Source organism: Suricata suricatta, chromosome 13, assembly GCF_006229205.1.
Source record: "Suricata suricatta isolate VVHF042 chromosome 13, meerkat_22Aug2017_6uvM2_HiC, whole genome shotgun sequence".
In the NCBI taxonomy this organism is placed as follows: domain Eukaryota; kingdom Metazoa; phylum Chordata; class Mammalia; order Carnivora; family Herpestidae; genus Suricata; species Suricata suricatta.
The window spans coordinates 10,985,579-11,009,877 of NC_043712.1; the positions used below are offsets into that span (position 1 = coordinate 10,985,579).

The following is a 24,299-nucleotide window of genomic DNA, read 5'->3' on the forward strand; positions in this document are numbered from 1 at the left end:
CTGAGAAACCCCTTCTGCCCCGTTGAGCTTAGAAGTCACACACGACTCCCTTTAGTGTAGCCATTGCCTCCCAGCCACCTCCAACCGATGTCCCCGTGCCCCCAGACCCCTCAAACCACAAGCCTGCGTCTGAACACACACTCTCCACCAAATTCCCTCCTCGGCCCCCATCTCCACCTTAGTGAATGGCATCGCTCTTGCTCCAGAAGCCTCGGTCCACTCATCCCTCCTCAGAGCCTCTCCCTTCTGCCTCCTGGACCCTGCGCAGTCCCTCTCCTCTCCATGGCCTCCATCACAGCTTTGGTTCGAGTTGTGTTATCTATCACTCAGGTGGACTGTTCACCATCTCCCGACTGGCCTCCGGCCTCCAGACTTTATCCCACACACACATACCCCACATGGCCTTGCAGGATCCACTTGAGGTGTGTACAAGTGGCCTTGTCACCTCCCTGCTCTTCCCCACCTTCAAATATTCCCTCTTCTTCCTTGGCTTGCCACATGAGGTCCTTCATGGTCTACCTGTCCGCCGTCAGAGCAGGACCTTTTTGTAGATCCTCTCCTGGGAAGAGTTAGCTGCTCCTGCCTCCATGCTACCCTAGAACTTGGCACATGCAGCGCATCCTGCACAGCCTTGTAATGATTTCTTTGATGCTTGTCCTCCCCTGTGAGAATGTGAGCCTCTGGAAAGTCTGCCACAAGCCCTGGCACTGAACCGGCGTTCAGTAAACGTCTTAAGGTTTTATTATTGCTGTGGATTTTTAAATTGATTAATAATTGATTGATTGTTGTTTAAGTACTTGCGGTGTGTCCGGCCAGTCATTTAGTTTTATTGCAGTTGCTATGCTTATAATTCTGTTCATGTGAAGAAAAAAAATGAATATTCCATTAGTGGCCAAAAACTACTTCCAAATCACTTTCCATAAATAAGGGGTTTATTTCCAAGTAGAAACAGCTTTGTATTATTGGAATTTAGATCCTCCTATTTTGTGTTTTTATGAGCTCCCAAGGTCTAGTCCTGTTTGCCTCCGGAAAGGAAAGGAGGGGAAAGAGGTGGAGGAATGGGGTCCCCCCTGTTCCCAGAGTGGGTTCAGCTAGGGAGGAGGGGAGCCAGGGAGAGAGTAGTCAAGGGAAGGAAAAGTCTGGCATCCCTTGAATTATTAAAGCGAAGATTTTGTCTAATAAAGAGACTAAACTCCAGGACCAAATGCAAAGGAAGAACTCAGCTTGGATCATGGTGGTTGTTTTGTTTTGTTTTGAAGCCTTAAAGACATTCTTGGGGAAGTTGGCAGATTTGAAGATGGACTAGGATGTTAGTCGATACAATGGAATTATTGTTAATATCGTGGTCTGCAGGGCAAAGGGGTATCTGTATTCCTAGAAGATGTGCATTGAAACATTTAGGGGCAAAGTACCACGATGTCTAAAACTTGCTCTCAAGTGGCGTGGTCAAAATATTATGCACGTGCACACACATGTATGTTTATACCACCCATTCACAGATATAGAAAAAGCAAACACAACCCCCATCCAACCCCCCAAATGTAAACTACTGAAAAGACAGATGCTGATCGGTGGCTGGGGGACAAGGTAGTAGAGAGCACAAGGCACAGATTTTAGCATCAAGCAGCTCTGGAATTAAATTTCAGCTGTTACTAACTAATCTCAGTGAAGTCAGTTTCCCTATCTTGGAGGTGGGGATGGTGGGACCCATGTCATGGGTTGCTATAAGGATTTAGTGAGAGGCTGTCTGTCCAGCTAAGTACTGCACATAGGCCCACGGTAAATATGTGTATCTTTCCAGTGGGCAAAGCGGAGTCAGCTGTCAGTCACCCACTGACACGCGCCCCCCTCCCCGCCCCCCAGCCAGCCTGGCTGCCCACGCGACCATCGTGGCTCTCAGAACCCACCCGCCCAATGGCAGCCCTCCTGCCTTTGTGCACTGGTCACTGACCTGCGTCCCCACAGCTCTTGGTGGGAAAGCCAACACCTCAACTGAGCAGGGGTTGCATCATGGAAGAAAGGGCAAGGGGCTGGCGGCATGGCCAGGAGATGGCACTGGAAGGAGCAGATGTCACTTGTGACTAGGACAGCAAGCACAAGAGGCCAAGCGGCAGGCTGGGGCACCAGATGGGAGGGAGCCGGGGAGCATCGTGTCTGCTGTCCAAATTCGATTTCGTGGTCTAACTTGTCAGCCATGTTTTCTCACAGTCCACAAAGCAGAGTCCCTCTTGTTTCCAAATCCTGGGTCCGCTTTTCCATCGCCCCTCTTTCTGCTCTCTCAGCCATGTCTGTGCATGAGAAGGCGGGTGCTACCGTGGTGGTCCCCCACTCCAGCCCCTCTGGCTCCAAGCCGGCTTTTGGTGCCCGCTGCAGTGTGACCACAGCCTGCTCTGCCTTCGGTCCTGGTGAGGTGGCTGTCCAGAGTTGTTTGGACCCGTTCACTGCCATTCCAAAAGCAGCGAGGTCCCTAATTGCGGATGGGTTTGTCAGGTCTGCCTGGCAAGGGTGACTGGCAGGTCTGTCTTTGCGGGCGGACTCAGAGCCCAGGCTAGCCCAGAGACAGCTTTCCAATGCCAGGTTAACAGGGCCGGGGTTTGCTCCTCTGAGCACACATGTTCAATTTGGGAGAGGAAACTTGCCAATCAAAGAGAGAACTCGGATTCTGGAAATTCCTAACAAGTGGAAAAATCAGGAGAATTCTTATCAGGCCTTCTCAGATGCTGTTCCTCTCGTCACCGGGAGCTTGGGAAGTGCCAGCAGCCAGGAGAAACTCCAGCTTCAGACAGCAGTGGGCTGGCTAAGCTACGGACCTGGTCTATGGCACACAGGAGAAGATGGCGGAGGACCAGGGGGAGGGGCGGGGGGCAGGGTCAGCTCCCTCCCTGACCACCCACCTTTCAGACCTTTGGAGCAATTTGCCAATAGTTTGGCACCTACTGTATGATAGGCATCGGACGGTCTCAGGGCAGGTGTGGGAGAGGTGTGAGGATGAATTGATCACCTCGAGCCAGGAACGAAGTGTAGACCTGGAGAACTGTGTTCCAACCCGAGGTACGGTGCTTGGCAGCTTTCACAGGTTAGCCTACTTAATCCTGTCAGCCACCTGAGGGCGGGGCGGGGGGGGGGGGTCTCAGGCATTATCCCCCCTTGCAGAGGGGAAGACGGGCCAGATGTAGAGGGGACTTAGCCACGGTGTATGGCTTAGAAGCAACAGTCAGGATTCAAAGCCGTGTCGCTTATGACTAGAGCTTGGGTTTGTACCCTGCTCTGTGCTAAGAACACAGCATCTTTGTTCTGGCCGCCCCGGTATCTGCTTCTAACTCATCCCTGTTTCATGAGCTTCTCTCCCTGCAGTGTCCCAGTCTGTCCGTGGCCTCCCCAAACCTGTCCCACCCCAGTCCTACCAGGACGTCAGCCCACTGTGCCCATACAGCCCTCTATTTCTGGGGTCAAACGTCACTCTCCTCAACTGGTCTGTGAGGCATAGGGGCATCAGAAAACATCAAGCAATGAGTTAGGCAGGCCCTTTGGCCCTCCAGGATGCGGGCCCCTCCCCAGGATTTCCCTTCCCCATCACAGACTCACCTGCTGATCAGACAACTTAGTCTTCAGGGCTCTGCCAGAGTCACCCCTCCCAAGTCCCGCTGCCCAGGGCTGAGCCTCTTGGGCTGGAGGTACCTCTATCCTCCACATCAGTCTAGTGCTTCTCCCCCTGCGATGCTCTGCTAAGGGCCCGCAGCCTGGACAGAGCCCCGTCCTTTTCTCGTGTCCCCAGCACACAATTTATACTCATGAGCTCCACTGCTCTTCCTGGGTATCTGCTCCAGGCCAGGTCCCGTGCTGGGTGCTGGGGGAGCCCCTCAGTGAACCAGCTCCTGCCTTTTCCGCTGCCAGGAGTGGCCCTCCTCCTCTGTTCCTCCTGACAGAAGCCCATCAACCTTTCAGGGCCCACCTCAAGCACCCCTTCCCCGAGAAGCCCTCCCTGACTCCTCCAAGCAGAGCTGTTCCCTCCCTGCCCTGGATCCACACCATCTCCATGCCTGACACACTGCCCTGAGACGGGGATGGCTTCCACTTCAGCTCTGGGACCTTGGCAGCCTCACGGGACCCTGCCCGGGGGACTTGTCCAGGCAGAGTTTGGGGAATGACCAAGTGATGAGTGAGTGAGTGCGTGACAGGTGGCAAATCGCAGGGAGAAGTGGGAGTCGCTCTGTGCACATCTCGAGTGGCCGCTCAGTTGGGCAGAGCAGGAGAAACCACGAACAGGGGTGGCTGGTATTCTCTAGGGCCTGTGCTCTCTTCTAAGCCCCCGTGTGCGGTGCCGTGCGTGAGCGACAGGCCCCCTGCGTCCCCGAGTCTGTGCGCGCTCCGCAGCGTGACAGCGGGGCCTCTTTGCCAGAGGACTGACCAGAGCCTAAAAACAGCATTTCTTTCAAGGTCTGTGCTGGAGCAGCTCCGAATCCAGCTCCCTGCCAGGGAGATATTGAGCCCAGCAGGACAAGAGCAGGAAATCTGATTCAGCGAGACCAGAGGAGGTATTTTCTCAGATTAGAATTCTCTGTGCCAAAGGTGGGGAGTTTATCACAGTAGGGAAGGGGAACTAAAACATAAAATATTGAAAATAAATTATTTCCCACAAGCTAGATCCTCTGGGAGAATGGACTCGGTGTCAGGCGCCACGCAGGGAGTCCCCACCCATGGCTACAAGCGTCGCTGTGCCAGGAACCACCTGTCATGTCATCCCCCATCAATCCCTAAGCATATCTGTGAACTCGGTAAATTACTCGCCTGGCCATGCCGAGAGGGAAGGGATGACGGACTAACCGAGCGATGGCACCATAAGGAGGAGTCGGCTAGACTGCGTTGGTTTTCATTATGATGTGGACCTACTCTGTGGGATTCAGGCCCCTCACAGGCAAATCGCCTCACTTAATCTTCTCACCAACCCTTCTAAGATTGATATAGTTAGTATTATCTCCAGAAAGCCAGTGCCTAGAGAGGTTAAGCGACTTATCCAAGGTCACACAGTAAGTGGCAGAGAAAGAATTCCACACCAGGTCTATCTGATGCGGGAGACCAGGCTCTCCTCTCAACTCTGCCCCTCTCATCAAACCCTCACCATCATTTCCGCCTGGTACCGGAGGCATCTGGTGGGAGCTGCCGGTGGTGCAGGGCCTGCTTAGACTGCAGCAGTGTGGATAGGATGGCCCTGGAGGTCAAGGTCACTTTGTTCTGTCTCTGCCTCACTCCTGGCTAAAGCTGATGGCTGCTGCCTAGATGTGGGGCCTGGCTTTCTCCCCAGAATAAACCTACAGAATCCCGGATTCCTTGACCCTGTGGAGTGCGTGTACAGGGAACCGTAATGCTGCCCTTCCGAAGGCCTGGGTGCTGGCCAGGGCGCTCAGCCGGTGCTTGCCTTTTCTGATGCAGTGGGGTCTAGACTGCCCCACTCTTCAGTAGGGTCAAGGGCCTCACCCTAATCCCCTGGCTGCTAGGACAGATTCAGACCCAGAGCCCTGGCTGCCTCTCCCTTTTCCTCCAGCCCCCCTGACCCTGGGCAGCAAAGGCTGTGCGCCAGCCTCCTGTGCACTTGGTCTGGGGCCACACTGCCCGTACCCCCCATTTGGGTTATTGTTTTGCCAGTCTGCTTAGTTCCATGTCTTCTGGAATATTGCAGCGCATTTGTTTGTTGATACTGCAGAGCATTTTAAAATGTAATAAAAGTACGAAAACAGAATATATAAAAGGGACTTCTCCCAAGGGATCGTTGATTATATCCCACTTGAAATGCAAAGTGTGGTAGGGGATTAACATTGCCTGGGAACCGTTGAAACTGAATTTCTGAGGTGTTGCCGTCCTTCAGCCATATGGCTCTGTGGTTGCAGCTATACCCTGGCCCTTCCTGGGAGGCCCTGGGCCCAGACTCCTTCTGGGTGGATCCCCGTTGGCACTCCCTCTCTAGAGAAGATACAGTAAAATGTTTGCCGAGCCCGAGGGCCGGTAGGTGGCTGGCTCTTGGCAAGGGGGTGGCTTGGGGTCAGGCGGAGTAGCACAGTCAGCACAAGACCAGGCGACTGTCGCTGCCCAGGCGTGCTAACCAAGGCATTGTTCTTTCTACAGATGGAGGAAGTGGGGTGGGAGGGAAGCGTCTGCCCCAGGGCTGTCTCCCACCCTCAGTTGCCCAAGCCGTGGTGACCAGCTCAGAATTCTTCCCCTGCCGCGCTCCTATCTTCAGGAGTAAAAATCTGAAGCCTCGGAGTTTTCTGCCAGGCAGAACTCTGAGTTATTCTTTTATGTCCTCATTAATTCCTTCCTTCACTTACCCAACACATAATGAGGCATATCAGCTGCAAGCCCTGTCCAAGGTCCCAGGGTCACAGAGGAATAAGATGTGGTCCTGTCTTCATGGCACTCATGGTCTCGGAGAGAGAGTCCGCAAACCATATGGAAAGGGGAGTGCTAATGGACGGAAGTGGACTAGCTGGAGAAGGGCCCTAAGATGTTTGGGGCAACCGGGGCAGGCTTCTCAGCAGAGGTGACAGTTCTGCTGCATCTTGAAAGATAAGTTGTATATTGGGGCACCTGGGTGGCTCAGTCAGTTAAGCATCTGACTTCAGCTCAGGTCATGATCTCATGGTACATGGGTTCAAGCCCCACATCAGGCTCTGTGCTGACAGCTCGGAGCCTGGAGCCTGCTTCGGATTCAGTGTCTCCCTCTCTGCCCTTCCCCCACTCGTGCTCCGTCTCTCTCTGTCTCTCAAAAATAAATAAACGTTAAAAAAAATTTTTTTAAGTAAGTTGTATATTAAGTGGAGCCAGAAGAGGGCATTCCAGGGACACAGAGTGACCTATGTAAAGGACAAGAGAAGCTGACTCTTCATAGAGGAGGGGGGCTAACATGGGGAAGCAGGAGGCCAGGACGCAGTTGGCAGGGCCGAGAGCCAAACTGCAGAGGTGGGCGGTGCCCAGGTCTCGGGGAGCTTGAAAGTGTCTTGTGGGCGTCAGGGAGCCAGTGAGGATTAGATTTGAGGGAGTGGCATCCGGGAACTCTCTGGGCCATGTGAGAAGGGGTGGGTGTAGGTGAAGCAGGGAGGTTGCTAATGAGGCCGCTAACTTGCAGTCAAGAGCTAGTGGGAGTCTGACCTCGGACCCCGGGAGACAGAACCTGGCAGCCTGCTGGCTGCCGTCCTCGGGAGCTACTGATGGTCACCGTGGAATGACACAGGATTGGCCACAGGCTGTACTTCTCTGCCTCCCACCAACGTGCCCGAACAAGATGTGAGGTGCAGCCCATGACGGCGGGAGTGTCTGTCGGGCTGTGCAAGCCCCGTGGACATCCCCGTCTCTACCCCAGCGGGAAAGGCTCTGCCAAGGGACACAACAGCCAGCTTGGGGGCAAAGGGGATAGTGACCTCCACCCTCTCTGTCCCGCTTTTGCCCCAAGGCTGCCTACCAATGGCCTTCCTTTTTATACTCTCTCTGGGGCCTATTACCTGTAGCTTATTCTGGCCCTCCCCCATCCCAGGGTGTGGAGTGTCGTGGCGCCTGCTCCCTGGGTGTCCAGCTCTCCGGTGTCCCAGGTCATCTCTGCCAAGGATGACAGACGGTGTTATGCTAAACTTTACGGGCAGCCCCTTAAAATGCAAGCTTCTGCCCATGATGGATGGAGAACATCCCGTTGTTTAGCCGACCACTTAAGGTTTGTTGCAAACCTGCAAGGACCGCGCACCGGCATCTTGTTAGGCCTGTTGCGACAAGGACCCCATAAATAAAGAGCAGAGCGTGCCTTGTGCGGCAGGGCTGGAGTATGGAAATAGAGGCACTGCATAAATAATACATATTTACAAAATAAATATATCTGTACGTTAGCATATACAGCCGTAACCAAATCACCTAGCATAACAACCCGAAACGGTCCAAGGGCCGGCCACGTGATTGGCTGCCATCCATCAGTGTGTATCAGCGTTGGAGATGACCGGCAGAGGGAGGGGGTCCTCCTGCCCGCTGACCTTGAGGCCTTCGCATTGAGGCGAGTGGTGAGATTGCAGGTGGGCATCCCGACCCACAGCTCTCCTGCCAGGGTTTGAAACCTGCCGCGGCCGTGTGTTCCTACAGATGTCTTAAGGTCTGCCGCCAAACAGAAGGCTGATTAGCACCAAGTTGCAGGATGTAATGGGTTGTGCCTACAGGAAGATGGCTGGTTGGGGGGTGGGGAGGGGGGAACGGATTTTCAAACCCTGCAGATTCGCCTCGGCTTAGGAAGAGAACCCAGTGGGTCAACTTTCTGGGTGACTCTTACCAAAGACCTGTAACTTTCAGCCTTTTCATCCTGAAGGTAGGGCCGGACTCTTCAGAAAGTCAGTTTCCCCATCCCTGCTGCCCCTTTCTGAGGCGTGAACCCCACTGGGCATCTGGCTCCAGCATCTGGAGCTCGGAAGAAGCAGCCGACAGAATGGCCACTGGAGCAGGCGCCCCTCCCCTTGCTCGTCATGGCACAATGCTGGATTTCAGTATTTTAAATGAAAAATATATGCAGTTAGCTGTGCGCTGACAATGTCCTTGAGGATTTGACAGTGAGATTTTCCAGCAGTTGGTCTTCGTTAGGATCCTGGCGGTGTTTAATAAGGCAGTCGAACTGCTGGCACCTTGGGTTCCTGTTTGTTCTCCGAGGGCTCTGGGGCTGCTGCGGTAAGCACATCGACCAGAGCTGATCATTACAAGGGCGTGCGCCACCATGAATAAAAATGTCACACGTTTTCCCATCTCACAGCGGTACAAAATGTCAGTCCTGTCAAACACACATTGCAGGGAGCTGTGTGCAGTCCGTACAAATTGGAGAGCCGCATATCCCCCCAGCCTTCTGATATTCTTCATTTGAAGCTGAAGAAAAACAGTTGTTAACCTATTAGCTAGGATTTTAAACTCTGCTGAGGCGGTGGAGGGGTAGACTTTGACACAGATAGAAATGTATTCCAGGGTCCAGGAATTTTAAAACCAGGTTCTCCATCCATTTGTTACAAGGGAAGAAAAAAAAAACCCTCTGTCTCGTGAACCTGACTGTCTTTCTTTAACAGACACACTGGGGAAATTTGGGGATGTTTCATATCTAAGTATCCTATTGCTTCTCACTTTTGTATTCCACTCAAAAAGTCTCCTGCTTTTTGGGATGGCCCTGGGGCTCAACCTGTTGGACCAGGATACCTCTAGGTTGGGAGTTTTTCCTGATCAAAAGCATGCCGGAAATGCCGCCAGCCTTATGGACCTGGGGTCCGGGGACCGTGACTAGCTGGTCTGGGTTACTCAAATGCTGGGCGATGGCCTCCCTGATCGTTTGGTGCCGGTTCCACAGTCTTGGACAAACAAGTACTTTGCACTTAACCACGTGCGAGCCTTGTGCCCAGAGCCAGGGGTCTAGGTGTAAACTGGACGCAGTAACACGCTTGAGAGGCCCACTGTCATCAAGGAGAGGGACAGAAGGAAGAAGCCTGAGCCTGTGGGCCCAGAAAGAGAGAGGTAGCTTCCAGGGAAGGGGCAGAGGCCTGAAGAATGAGAGGGACCCATCAGGTAGGCAAGAGCAAGAAGAGCACACAGGACTAACACGTGACTATGAGGACGGGGCACAGGAGGGCAGGGCGGGGTCTCTGTGGGGCTGGACACGGGGGCTGCTTGTTTCAGGGTAGGTCAAGGGGCAGGTGGGAGCAGGGCTGGCCTTGGATAGCCTGCCAGGGACCATCTGTGGGGCTGTGCCCAGCTCCTCGGACTGCGGGCGGACCAGGGAGGGCAGTGGAGAGGCTATGGTGCCATCAGGCTCTGTGTCCGGAGAATGCCATGCAGTTCTGTCTGTACAACTGCAAAATCAGGAGAAGATTTTTATTTTAATTTGCTGGTGGCGTACTGCTTGGGGTGGACATCATTCTGGAGATGATAAATTAGCCTCGGTTTTGCTGAGCTGGCCCTGGCCCTTAAATGCACTGAGCAAACCCTCACCGAGTCAGGACACAGGCCTGGCAAAATGCAGGTGGCTGCAGAGATGAAAACTTCTGTGTGGCCGTAGCAGGACAGATGGAGCAGGACAAAAAGCTCCAAGGCTGTTGTGGGAGATCCGCCCCCCCCCCCCGGGAGAGGGGAGCACCCTCGGCCTTGAGGGGATAAGTTTCAGCATCTTCCTTCTGCTGTTTGTGTATCGGGCCTGTGGGAGGAATGTGAGCTTCTTTGGAGTCAGGCATACATACCTGGGCTTAGATCTTGGCTCTCACACCTGTTCACTGTGAGGTCTGGCCTGGGCAGTCGTTGAGCCATGCAGCCTCAGTTTCTTCATCTGCCAGATGGGGATTTTACCTTCTCTGAGGGTTGTTGATGTCATTAGAGGCCGTACACGTAATGCTTCTAGCACAGGACCCGGTACGTAGTCAGTGCCAAAAAACAGTAACCTGTGCTGATATCGAGGGGCTTTTCTCTCCCAACATCTGGAAGCCACTCCCCCTGTCCCCCCACCTCCTGGCACCCCTGATGGCATCCCCGATGGCTACCCTGGTGTAGGTAGTAGTGAAGTACCCACCTCCTGCTGCCGTCTGGGCAGAGAATGGTACCCGTCAGCAAAGCTCTCTGCCCAGCCACCAGCCACATCTGGTGCCCGACCTCCGGCCACCAATGGGATGCCACCTATTCAGACTAAGCAGCTGCACCTGACTAAAAACAAAAGGCTCCCCTCCCCCGCCCCACTGCTGGCCCTCCTCTCTACCCCCGCCTCTGTCCCCCAAGCGGCTGGGGTCACCCGGCCCCCTCACAGCCTCCCTCACAGCTGCCTCGCCGCTTTTGTTCAGCATGTGAACTTCCCCATCAGCCAAGCTCCTTGCACGGGAGGTAATCAGGGATCTTGACAAGGCTTCAAACCACAAATGCCACTACAAATTAACCAGCACCGCTACAAAATACTACTCCTGTCAACATCGGGGAGGAATGCACCGCCTTCGGGACCAGGCGGAGATGTCTTTCAGCTCCACACTCACTCACTGCGGGGAAAGTGCCCAGGACCAAGCTGAGAGAATGGCCGCGCAAGGTGACCTGTTGAGGGGACTGTATCCTAAGCATACCCTGTCCTGAGATGATGGCTTACAGACCCAGTGGCAGGTGCCACAGCTTTTCTCAGAAGGCCACCTTTGGTCCTGAATGTCGCCTCACAGATGGTGCCTCAGGACGGCAAGCCACAAGGCATGTCGAGACCCTCCTCTAGGTCCGGACAGCCAGCCCCACCGGCTTCCTAACTGTGCTGTGTGACTTTCGATAAGAGGCTTCAGTTTCTCCATCTACAGAACGGGGATCATGATGGAGCCTCTATCCAGAGTTTTAGGACTGAGTGGGGTATTTGGAGTAACACTGGCCCATCCGAGGTGCTCTAAGATAAGAAACCCCCATCCAGCCTTCTTTCCCATGTACAAGCACCTCCTTGTCACCTGCCGTGGGCAGGTCGGAAACTTCATCCTCAGCCATCGTGTAGAAAGTCCACCCTGTGCCGCATCTTGCAAGGAGCATCCTGCCAAGATTATAGCCTGGAGCTTGGAGCTAACTCTGCAGGTGCTCAGCGTCGGAAGGTCCCGGGATCCTGTCTAGGGGCCTGTGGCCCTGACCAGCACTGTTGGCACAGAGCGAGTGACCCGGGACACCAGCGCCCAGCCCCTCCAGCTGTCCTTGCTGAAACACTGAAGCAGAGGCAAGCATTTGATCCTCCCCACAGGCAGGACCATCTCTCTCCAGGGTGGACTAGAGGACTGCAGGCAATGACAGGACTTAGGAGACAGGGAGGAGCTGTGCCCGAAAGAGCTGGCCAGCATTTCGAAGGCGACGCTCCACACAAAATATAGCTCCAATACACTCACATATCAAACGGAGCGCTCGTTTATTTCCATATCTTGCCTAATAGCAGCTTTCCAGTCCCCAGGAGTAGAGGAGGCCTGCTCTCAGCCCAGAGACCCTTGTAAAGCCACAGAACGCTCTGCCTTCCTCTCCCAACCAGGACCATTTCATGCACAGGTCAGAGAATTGATATGGTGACGAGCCGGGAACATTAACCAGGTGAGCCCTTTCCTCGTTAAACAGTGACAGTTAAACCGTGAATTTTCTCTTTCTCCCTCTCCATTCCTGGCAGCATATCTGGTGGGGCACATCCCTAGGACAGAGAAATCCCAGGCATCTGTCCTCCCCGTAGGGGACACTTGGACAGCCTCCTTATGGGCTAGACAAGTCTGACAGGGAAGGGACAGCTCCAAGCACCATTCAGACATAGGACCCGAGACCACCTTTGGGGTCAGCCTAGCGACCAGGTCTCTCATGCCTCCAGCTGCCGTGGGGCACATCCGCCATCTCCAGCCCTCGGAAGGGGCAAGTGCGAGGGCCCTGGCTGCTTCTTCACCCCACGCTTCGCAGGCACAGCCTGCTTTCAGCAGAGCTAGTCGGTCCCGGTGGCCTCCGGCATCTCTGTTCTTATACCTCCTTCCCCATGCCACCAGTCTCTGATTGGAGGTTGGCCTATCTCCCCACTGACTTTGACATTTCACCTTCTGTGTGGCCTTAGATATAGCACCTGTCCCTCCACCCCTTCCCTGCACCTACTTTCCCAACAGCCAAATGGGGATGCTGATTGTGACCTCAAAGCATGTTGAAGGGATAGTCCAAGGTATGCCCTCCTTGGGGACTGAGTAAATCCATGCTTTGCTTCCTAAACAGCCAGCCTCCTCCCGATTATATCACAGGACCCCGCCCCGGCTCACAAGTAACTTCAGATGAGCTCTTTGACCCTCTTCTGAAGGCCTGTCATCCACTGCCTTATGTGACCCTGGGCAAGTCTTTGCCTCTCCTCATCTGTGAAATGGGGTAATGACCCTCATTTCCATCCAGAGGATTCCCTTGGCTAGCAAGTGAGCTGGGGAGATGCCGTACTGCATGGGCAGGAAGTGCTTTGGCTGTGCCTCCTGTGCAGGCTGCACTCCCCCTCCTGACCTCCCACCAAGCACACACGGCACCCTCTGCTCCAGGTCCATGCCGCCAGTCAAGCATTTTCCACCCGTAGCCCTGTGCAGGGCACCCATTCATCCATGCCGCCCAGGTAATTAAGTTGATATTCCAACACGGCTTCCCCTCCTGACCTTTCAGAAACAATGTGTTTTGCTGCATCAACAAATTAACTGCAAATCAGATGCTGTCCTCATAAATGTGGGTTTCATATCCAATGAGCATACTCACCTGGTCCACACAGCTGACAGATTTAAGTGCCAAGGGCCGGGGCCAGAGGCCAAGAGTTCCTCTTTCTCTGGGACCTCCGTGTCAATCACACTTCGGGCTCACTCTCATGTTTACGTCTCGCAGTAGTCAGGTGGCCAGGAGCGGTGAGCTCACAACATGGAGGCCCAAGCTGGGCCCTATGGCTTGTGGTGGGGAGTGGGAGGGGGTGCCCGTTCTTAGAAACCCACCCATCCTCCTCCTCCCATCCATCTTCTACACCAAGAACACCAAGGCTTTGATATGACCCCCCCCCCATACCTAAATCTCTCCCAACTGCTCTCAAGAGAAAAGCCATACTTCTTAGCCTGATACTCAAGGCCCTATACCATGTGACCCCCACCAGCCCATCCAAGGCCCCAGCCTGCCCTGTCCTCATATTTGTTCTTGCTCTAGCCATGTGGGGCCACCGTGGTTCCCCTGTACCATGCACTCCAGCTCCCTGCCACCCCCATCCAGTAGACAAGCTCCCCTGTGGACCTCCACAGACCCCTACACCCCTCCCCCCCGTCAGAATGGGAGGTCTTGGAGGACAGGACTGTGTCTCATTCACTGATGTGCACCGTTCGTTAAATGAATTACATACCTCCTTTGGAAGGCACTAGAAAAAGAGGCATTCAAGAAAGGAAGGGGAAGATGTGAGTCACTCATGCACCTTTTCTCTTAGGCATAGATCTCTAACAACAGATTCTAACTTCAGAAGGATAAGAAAAACCACATCAGAAGGGACTCCAGATGACTTTGGAATTTTGGGTTGACAAGGATAGTGCAGTGGACTAAGAATACCTGCTTGTTTTAGTTCCTGCTACTAACTGTGTGACCTCATACTAGTCCCTTAACCTCTCTGGGCCTCCTGTTTCCCACTACTATAGCACGGAAATGATCCTCCTCTAACTTGCCTCACTGGGGGATATAGGTCTCAAAGGAAAGAGGAGAAGTAGAAATGCTTTGAAAGGAAAACACATCATATAAATAAGAGAGATCACTATTAAAAATCCAGTCACCTTCAGCAGTGCCTTGCTGACAATACACTCCCTTGGAAAACTCCAACATCTTCACATCCACAGGACCTTTCTGGGAAGGCTTATGAGTCCAACAGGGGAAGAGGGGATTGGCTGGTCCTGCTCATCATCGGGTGCTGGCCCAGAGCCCCAAGGCCATGATTGCACTCCTGTTATAGCATCCTCACACCCGTGCTTGTGACTCAGGAGTTATTTCCGTTTTGCAGAAGAGTGACCTTGGACTCGGGTTAAATAACTCACCCAAGTGGCAGAACCAGTATTCAACTCAACTGGAAAATGGCAGAGCCGAGACATGACCCCACATCTCTCTAACCCAAAGTGTGTTTCTTGGTTTTAGCCCAAATACTCTTTATAAACTAAGAAAGATGTTCTACTATGATAGGTTATATTCCACCAGACCATACATTTCTTAAGGACAGGACCTGTGTCTCACACTCCTGAATCTCTGGGCCCTGGCCCCAAGTGGTTGTTCCATAAACATACATAGGAGGAATCCTTCTGCTTCTGTGTGAATGAATGTGATTCCCTGATTGGACATGACCTTCAAGAAAACAGGTGTATGTTTTGATTATCAAAACCTCCAGCCCACCATCCCTCCTGCCATAGCCCAGCTCAGGAAGTGCCAGATGAAATGCTGAATGGAACTCTTCTTAGCAAAAGATTGCCGAAGGCCCAGCCTTTTGAACTCACTTAGGAAACAGCAGTCGGTGTAGCTGCATTTTGATCCAGCCAGGGAATTGGGGATCGCATGCAACGTGATGTCTGTGCAAAGGTGCCTGGACCTGGCCTTGTCAGTTCTCTGCTCCTTCTCATGTAAGGCTCTTCTGGCTTTGTCTCCTACCCCAGCGCTGGGAAGCACACTGAATGCACAGTTGAGGCCTGAGACCCACTCCCAGGACTCCGTGATACCAGCTGGGGGCCACGGAGTGGGTCTCTTTACCTCTCTGCAGTCTGTTTCCTTGTTCACAGATGGATATGCTCCTGGTACTAGGGCCATGGGAAGAGATTAACACACTGGCACCGGCCCTGGATTATGGGCTGGGGTGCAGAGACGAATGTGGGCAAGTCTCTGCCCTTAGGGAGTGGGGGGTGGGGCACCTGGCCTCCCCAGACCCCGCCCACACTGCCATAGCCCCCCACTTTCTTTTTTTTTTAATGTTTATTTCTTTATTAGAGCATAACCAAAAGAGAGGGAGAGAGAGAGAATCCCAAGCAGGCTGCATACTCTTAGCACAGAACCCGATACGAGGCCCAATCCTGCGAACTGGGAGATCATGATCTGAGCCAAAATCAAGAGTCAGAGGCTTAACTAACTGAGCCACCCAGATGACCCAGCCCCCACGTTCAGTTAGTCCCCAAGTCAGCTTCCGAGCACGGAGGCCACGTTCCGCCAAATGATGTGTTGAGTTTATCCTTCTCTTGCTTCTTTCTTTCACTCCCTCTTGCACCCAGATCACCACCACTCACCCTTGTGGCCTCTTCTGATTGTCCCCAGAGTACCTGGCTCCCCCCAGCCTGTGTCCCCAGCTGTCATCCCACCCCAGCAGACTTGGGAAGCTCTCGGAGTGGTGTGTCCGCTGGTGCACAGCCCTGTGGGAAGTACCATTCCTTTCATCAGTGGGGCCCACATCGCCCTTTCACGGTGTCTTTAAATCCCCCTGCTTACTCTGCTGGCTTCTAGGTTGGGTGTGATCAAGAGTCTGCTTTCTCCCCACCACATGTAAGTTCAGTTGCAGAAGAACCAGCACTTCCTGGTGACAGTCAAAGGAAAAGAAGTTAAATATGAAATCTGGAGAACTAACATTTGTCGAATCTCTGCAAGTGCCAGAAACTTTAAGCCAGAGATCATTTGCTGAGCACCTATTATGAACCAGCACTCTACTAGACCCAAGGATAAACAGAGAAGTGACACCGTGTGGGCTGTGAATACACGGTGGCAGGGAAGGGGAGGGAGGGACTCCTGTGGGTGGTGTCGCCTGAGCTAGGCATCCGAGGACAAATACTAAAGGAAATGAAAAGGTGCTCCAGGCAAAGGGACCAGTATTGAAGCACTGTGGGAGGACAGGAGGGTAAGGAGTAGGACGGAGTGGTGGGGCGGGAGCCCCGGGGATGAGACGGCAGAGGTCTGTGGGCGGGGCCAGTGTCTGGAGGGCTTTGAACACTTCCGGTGGCATTTTCCGGGGAAGATTAACAGCTGTTATAGGGAAAGTGAGTCTGCATTCAAATAAATTGGGAGAAATAGGATGTATCAGAAAAAAGGGTAATAGGGTTTTGCCTGTTGAAGGTGGGTTTTTTTATTGCAAGACTTGGCAGCCTTTGCTGCGCTCACTGGCATTGTGAATCTCCAAAAGGAACAAGGCGGTAGGCAGCATTTCGCAGACGTGTCTGGCTAGGGAACCCCCTTTTCTTCCTTCATACAATACATCTCCCGGGATGCACTGGGAGACGCCTTGGGAGACGCTGGCCTTCCACTGAGATGATTTAAGCTGGCGAATGACACAATTGGACGTGCTTTTTTTTTAAGTCCACTCTGGAGCAAGCATGGAGATGGATGGGGAGGGGAGAGGCCTGCTAACGGTGATGGCTGCTAAAGTCCGCCGGCGGCACTGTGGGAGGATCTTGGCGAACATCGTCTCGCTGAATCTTCCTAACAGCCCCCTCGGGTGGGTTATGCCACTACCTGCATTTACAGATGAGGAAAGTGAGGCACAGGTGGTTAAATGATGGGCCCATGGAAATCCAAATGGGGGGGTTGGGGTTTGTCCAAAACTGACCCCAAGGCTGCCTCCTGAGGGTTCTGCACCCCCGCCAGCAGGGTGGCAGTGACTCAGTCACAGGCGATGAGCTGCAAGGGCGATAGGCTGGAGAGCTGGTCACCCAGAAGTAGAGTGGCCAAAAACAAGTGGGGGGGGGGGGGACAGTGAGAGGCGAGGTGGGGACGAGGCAGCAGCCTACACACAGTGCTCGTCTCCCCCACCCTTCTACTTTCCCTTGATGAGCAGTGTGAGTGAAACGCTCCATTCCCCTTTGCCCCACACTTTTCCTGTAAACATGATGGAGAAGAAATAGGGCGCAGTGGGCTGCCAAGTTCATTTCCAACCCCCAGGTGGGCTCCAGCTGAGGACAGAAGTGTGAGCACAGGTTGGCCCCCACCTCGGGCTAAACAGCACAGGGTCTGGAGAGCCACAGTGTATTTCCATCCAGACGTGCTCTGAGGGGGCCCAATTCTCTACCGAGCGCCTCTGCCAGCTGTCCCCTTAGGCCACTCTGACAGACCCTGTGCCGGACACCAGGGATCCAGGGACACCCGAGACACAGCCCCTACTCTCCAGGCGTGGGGTACAGAGAGTGAGTTTCAAGGCAGGTCCGGTGTCTGAAGAATCACTGCAACCAAGTGAGGCTCCAAAGCACTGTCGCAGAGAAGCCTAGCGGGAGCCTCCTGTGCAAGTCACACAAACAGTTCTAAAAATGTTTTAGTAACTACATCAAAAGAGTAAAAAGGAACATGAAATTAATTTTAGTGATATTTAGCCAAAGAGCCAAAATATTTTCATTTCAACGTAGAATCAATATAAAAAATCATTGAGACGTTTTACATACTTGTTTCTAACGGAGTGTCTGAAAGCCAGTGTGTATTTTATGCTCGAAGCACATCTTAATTCAGACGCGCCACACGTGGCCATTGGCTGCCGCAGTGAGCAGCGCGGGTGTAGACTTTTCAGATAGTAAAGTACTTTGTGAACCACATGGCTGAAAGGGGAGGAACCAACCGGAAGCTTCCCAGGGTTTTCAGAGGGTCCGTGCTCTTGGTCTAGTGAAGGCTTCCTTTCCTTCCTCTGCCCGCCCACCTCCCACACCTGTTGGGGGCATCTGCGTGGGCGAGCCATTGAAAGGACAGAGTTTGACTTTCAAAACAAAAGGTCAAAGGATACAGACAACAAGCCTGTGCTCTCTTGATTTGAACCAAACCAAGCATTTTGTCCAATTTTATTTCTTCATCAGACGTTTATTTTGCAAATATTCTGCCCCCGCTCCTCCCAGGGAACAGGGATGAATCCCTCAAGGAAGTGAACTTTTTTTTTAATTAATGCTTTATTTATTTTTGAGAGAGAGAGAGTCAGAGAGAGACAGAGAGAGACAGCATGAACAGGGGAAGATCAGAGACAGAGACATAGAATCCGAAGACAGGCTCCAGGCTCTGAGCTGTCAGCACAGAGCCTGACGCGGGGCTCAAACCCATGAACCGTGAGATCTGACATGAGCTGAAGACGGACGCTCGACCCACTGAACCACCTGGGTGCCCCAGGAAATGAACTTTTGAAAGATAGTACAGGGGAGTGGGCGCTGGAAGGGAGACACTGGGTGGTAAGTCCCACACAGCAGGGAGCCCCGGGCAATGGAAGCACTGAAGGCAGCATGTGATCCACTATCTTGAATGATAAGCAGACCTTTACCAGGCAGATCAGGATGGGAGGGTCATTTGACCCTAAGGGGCAGCAGGAAACCAGGCATGAGAGCCCAGGGCCATTTGAGGGTTTGCCCAGCTGAGCAGAGATAAAGATTAGAAGGGGTCTATAGGGGGCACCACAGAGCCCAGGTCTTGGAGGACCTGGAATGCGGGCCCACGGCCTTGTTGAGCGGTCCCCTGAGGAGGCAGAAAGGACAGCAGAGGTCTGGAGGCTGGGGTGCAACGAGGTCGTGTTGCATTCTAGAAGATCCCTCTGGCCTACGCAGAGAATGCCGGAGGAGATCCTGTTGGGAGATGATGACAACGGTCCAGGCCCCAGGAAGGGCCGTGCAGGGCCCCGCCACCATTGACAAGGGAGTGAGAGGCATCGACGACGCGCCTCGGGGTCTGGCTTGGGCGACCGGATGCGTCCTGTCGTGTGCCGTGTGTGGAGATGCACCCAGCCCTCTCCATGTGTACTGATGTTTTAAGTTTCGCTTTAATGCAGCCACAAAGACGCCGTCCCGCTCGCCCGCCGCCTCCCAAGATACAGCGCTGGAGGCCCGTGAGTAGCCCGCGGCCCGGCCCTGCCGCCTAACACCGCCTGAGCCGTCCGCCCGCCTGACTAAACCTCGGGGGTCTGAGCTCAGCTGCCTTGCAAAACCGAACTGGGCATTGGGTTTTTCAGTCTCCCTCTCTGCGTGGCATGAACTGGAACTTGCATTTTCTGGGCTTCTGTCTTCTCCCGCCCTCCCGCCCCCAGCTGGTTTGGCGACTTGCAGGCCAGAGCTGTAGGTAGCCTCGGGCCCCCCGTGTGGTGTGTCTGCCGTGTGTGCGTCACTTGAGCACATCTCCTGGGATGACTCCTACTTCTAGCCAGTGAGCTTTAAAGCCCGGCTCTAGCCACCTCCCGCTCACAAAGGAAGCAGAAGTCTGGTGGCAGGGGTCTCATTCCCACTTGACCTTGGTTTTGGAATCTCGTTGGAGGTTCCTTTGCGAGGGCAGAGGCTACACCCAGAGAATCTTGGATGGAGACAGGACCTCCTTCTTTTCCAGGCCTCACCGTGGGGCTCCTCCTTGCAGTGAAGTCCCCAGGCAGGGTGCCAAACCCACCAACACCCTGGAATGGGGTAGGCGAAGCAGAGAGACCCGTCTGAGTTGGGTTTTTTTTTTTTAAGTTTGTTTATTTTGACAGGGAGAGGGAGGGGGAAATGTGAGCAGGGGAGGGGCAGAGGGAGAGAAGAGAGCGAGAATCCCAAGCAGGCTCTGCACTGCCAGTGTGGGCCCCAACACAGGGCTCAAACTCATGCACCATGAAATCATGACCTGCCTGAGCCACCCAGGCACCCCTTAAGTGTTTGTTTATTTTTGAGAGACAGAAAGAGAGACAGACAGTGTGTGAGCAGGGGAGGGGCAGAGAGAGAGGGAGATACAGAATCCAAAGCAGCTTCCAGGCTCTGAGCTGTCAGCACAGAGCCCGACTCCGGACTCAAATTGGAAGATCATGCCCTGAGGTAAAGTCAGACGCTTAACTGACTGTGCCATCCAGGTGCCCCTAAACCTCAGAACTTCTAAAAGAAAACTCAGTTTCTTAGTGACTGTCATTTTCCTGGGATTTTTTATAGTCAGCAAGTCATCCTAGTGGGGCCTCACAGTAACTCTGTGAAGTAGGCATCATCTCCACCCATTTTGGAGATGAGAAAACTGATGCTTGGTACCATAACCCAAGTCTCTCAAATGCAGAGAAGGGTCGCCAGACTCCAGAACCCATGGTCTTTCCAGGGACCCTTCATCAGCATTTCCATGGAGTCTGTCTTAGTGTGAAACACTGGGGCAGAGTCTTGGATGGAGAAAAAGTAATAGTTAGCAGCAGTGAGCTGGGCTTTCTATGGAATCTCTAGGGCAGTTTGGGGCTTGGCAAAGATACCAAGGTGAAGAGAATGAACAATTATGGACTAAGCGCCTTTTCCGGGCCTAGGACTGTGCCGGGCCCTCGTGTGGTTATGGTCTCATTTGTCCCCACCCCCCCCCCCCCCGCCTGGAGGAGGCAGAGCCATTGCCCCAGCTGGCAGCCGAGACCAGAGATGCTATGAGGTCAAGCTGGCCTTGGAGCCCAGGCCTGCCTCTCTGCATCCCTCCCCAAGCAGCCTCCCCTGCAGCCAGCCGTCCAGAGGGCTGCTCTTGGAATTCCCTGTAGAGACCTAGGACCCAAGGCAGGCAGGGACTCTTGCAAAGCGTGATCTGGGACAGGACTGCTCCTGTTAGGAAAACTCCAGTATTAGAGACAGCTCCTGTGGATTCTGTGCTGTCTCACTAGCGTAGGGGTTTGTGCAGACCTGGGTGGAGCAGGGGCACACCCACCGGCAACTGAGGACTTGGGAAGGCAAACGCTGCCCTGAGGAAAACTCGAGTAGCACCTGCCTGTGCAGGAGGCAAGAAGACCGGGAGCCTGGGCTCCACCACCCTGGTTACAGTGCACTCTGGGGCCGGGGGCCGGGCAGAACCATTTCTCCCGAGCATGGAAGCCAGAGAGGCCTGTCCTGATTTGAATCACAGGTTGGCAATTCCTGGCTGTATAACTCTAGACAAGACATTTAATTTCTCTGAGCCTTAATTTTGTCATCTGTAAAATAGGTTAAGCAACCCCCTGCCTGGGGAGGCCAGTGAGGTCACAGGTGTATAGCGCCTAGCACAGGGCCTGGCATAAAGTGGGCATATACGCCACGCTCTGCCACCTCGTACTCTTTTGCCAAGCAGGGTCACTATGGGACTAAATTGGGGGTCCTGGAAGTTTTGTGGTTTCTGGGCCCAGCAGTGCCCCGGAGTCTGTCCTCTGAGTGCACTCGAGTAAGCCTTTCCAGTGCGCACCGGCGTCCACTAGTGGTGACCCTGGGAGACATGGGCACCCTGCAGGGCCTTGAGAAGAATGGCCTGACCGGCCCTCCTGTCAGGAGCCTCTGGCCCCAGCCGAGCTTTACTGGAGACTGAGCCACACATGTCTGGGCAGTGGTGTGGCCATTGGCCTGGGGCGGCAGGAACATGGGGGCTAGCCATTCAGCCTTTCTGGAAGACGCTTTGTAGCCAGGCACCTGTGGCTGGAGTTCAGATGTTACCAGAGGATTTAGATTTTCTTTTTTAAAAAGAAGAGAAAGGAAAGAGGAGAAGAAAGCCTCGCCAGTGTCTGGTGGATGGAGGGGAGCGGGCTGGGGCGAGCAGGGGAGAGGCAGGCTGTGCTCGGCCGCATGTGAAGCGCTTTATAAGCTCTGTATTTATTATTTCTTGCTCACCATTAAAATCAAATGTACTCGGTGCTTTTGTATTCAATACACATTTAACCCTGCCGACTTAGATTTCTCAGGTTTTAAATCCAGTGGGGAATTGGCTGCTTTCCCAACTTTCCCCACAAGTCCCCCTTGAACAGAGCTCAAAATCCCTCTTTAGCATTTTCTCCCCTGGCGCTGCTGGGATCCCAACCCTGGCGGAGCCGGTGGCTGTGGTGCATGTGTGTGTGAGTGTTTTCTTCCCCCAGCCCCTACCCCTACCCAGCACCCCCCAAAGATGGATGTGATCGCTGAAATATGACGGGCCAGTCAGCAGCAGCATCTTGTGATTTGGGCTTCGTTAAACCATTTTGTGTGTGTGTGTGTGTGTGTGTGTGTGTGTGTGTGTGTACATGCCTAGTTGCAATTCCAGCTGAACGTCTGTGGCTGTGTGTGCATACGTGAGTGTGTGATTCGTGCCTGTACTTTCGACTTTTGTGCATGTCTCTGAGTGTGTGTGTGTGAGGCTGAACGCCGGCGCCTAGAGGCCTCTGCATGTCTCTGAATGGTGGCCTGCGTGTGTAATTTGTGTCTGGCTTTGTCCACGCCAGTCAGGTGCATGTGACTGTGGGTGTGTCTGTAGCTGTGCAGGTGACGGACTGTCTCTGGGTCTGTTGTGCCTTCCTCTCCCTCCCCCACCTCGCCGCCTCCCTGCTCCCCTCCCCCACCCCCTCACCAGGCTCTGTCTGTTTTATCATCCCTAATGAAGCAGTCTTCTCCATCGATCCTGCTGATTGCCAACCCATTCCTTTTGTTTGTTGGCGCTGAGCCATTCGGCGGCACTCTGACAGCTCAGCTCGTCTAATTAGCTCTGTTGTTCTTTTTCCCCATGTTTCACCACGTTGCAAGTTCAGTTGAAGTTGCCACAAACTTAATCCCCCCATTTCAGCCACAAGTTCACATTCCAAACCCGCCTTTATTGTAGCGAGGAGCAGCCGTGTGCAAGAGGACAGGCTGACAGGCCTTAATATCTGACCTTTCCCGAATCCTCCACCCCGGGACCTCCGGGCCAGGGCAGAACTGCTCCGTCAACCCACGGTGCACATCCGCCTTTGTGCTGAGAAGTCTGGGGGAGCATTCCAACCCCATGAGCCCGAGGAGCAGCAGCGGGAGGGAGAGGAGTCTGGCTCTGGGCACCGAAACCAGTTCAGAGTTTGAATGGGTGGGGGGTGTAGCCATCCGTTCATTCAGCAGGGGTGACTGGGTGTCTGCATCATAGCTGGCACGGTTCTGATGGCCGTGATAATAGTAACAGCCACGTTACTATGTGCTTCTTAGATGCCAAGTGGCAGCATTCATTTGTTCCTAAAAGTCTTGCTAAGTGACCACTGTCACGCTACGCTCGGAGCAGGATGCGAGGCAAGGGTCAGGTCCATCCTGGATGCATCTTCTACTTCAGAGATGCCCCACCTTCCTCTTCTTTTTTGTTATTGATAATGTCACAGGGAAGCCAGACTCCTTGCTGGCGCTTTCCCGTGATCCTCTCATTGGATCCTCATTCAGAGTAGCCCTGGGGGGTGGGGGCGGGCAACAGAGACCACAAGTTTTGGCAGAATGCACTTGGCTGTTACAGCATCTCTGATTTGCCAAACAAGGCTGAGATCAGACTGGCCACCTCACAGGAAAAACTGTGGTTACAGCAGACATGCAGGGACCCGAGGGCTCGGGGAGACTCTGCAAAGACTCGTCTTTCATGCCCCCAACTTCTGTAATCTGTGTTTCCTCAGCCGTTGTGCTGTGTTGCCCACAGATTGCTGGAGGGGGCGGGGGGCAAGGGGCTCTGGGAAGAGCAAGGCCAGTAAAAGGAGCGTGTGGGTGCTCCCCTTCCTTGTCTGAGGACCTCAGCAATTGTTGTGTTTTATCTACTTTGGCCCTTCATCTGCAGAGAGAGAGCCAGCCCCCTGCATGGGGATGTCCGGGCGTTTTTATTGGCAACGAAAGTCACAGATAGACTTTCTTGGTTTAGCTCTCTCGGGTTTCTCTCCAGCACTGGAAATGCTCAGAGGTGATGGGGCCAAAATTAAAGCGATGTAACGCTGACTGGACCAGATGACAAAGTCCGAGTGAAACCTTTCCGTTGTACCAAACCAGTTTCAGGGTTCCAGAAGAAGGCGAGGGTGGGGGGACTTACCATAAATGAGGGCCTCAACGTTCCAGGTCCTGTGTGGACAGTGTCTAGTTGAACCCCCACGACAGTCCTGCGAGGAGGAGGTGGAGCTGTCCCCTCCTTGGAGA

General features: G+C 53.7%; 1 protein-coding gene across 3 annotated transcripts in view; it reads left to right on the plus strand.

The window, feature by feature from the left end:
- DENND1A (DENN domain containing 1A) overlaps positions 1-24,299 on the plus strand; it is a 452,638-nt gene that overhangs the window by 407,679 nt on the left and 20,660 nt on the right. For all 3 annotated transcript variants that reach the window (XM_029920022.1, XM_029920020.1, XM_029920021.1), the window contains one exon: positions 19,253-19,309. In XM_029920022.1, coding sequence (XP_029775882.1) covers positions 19,253-19,309 — 57 coding nt within the window. The remainder of the gene's footprint in view (positions 1-19,252; positions 19,310-24,299) is intronic.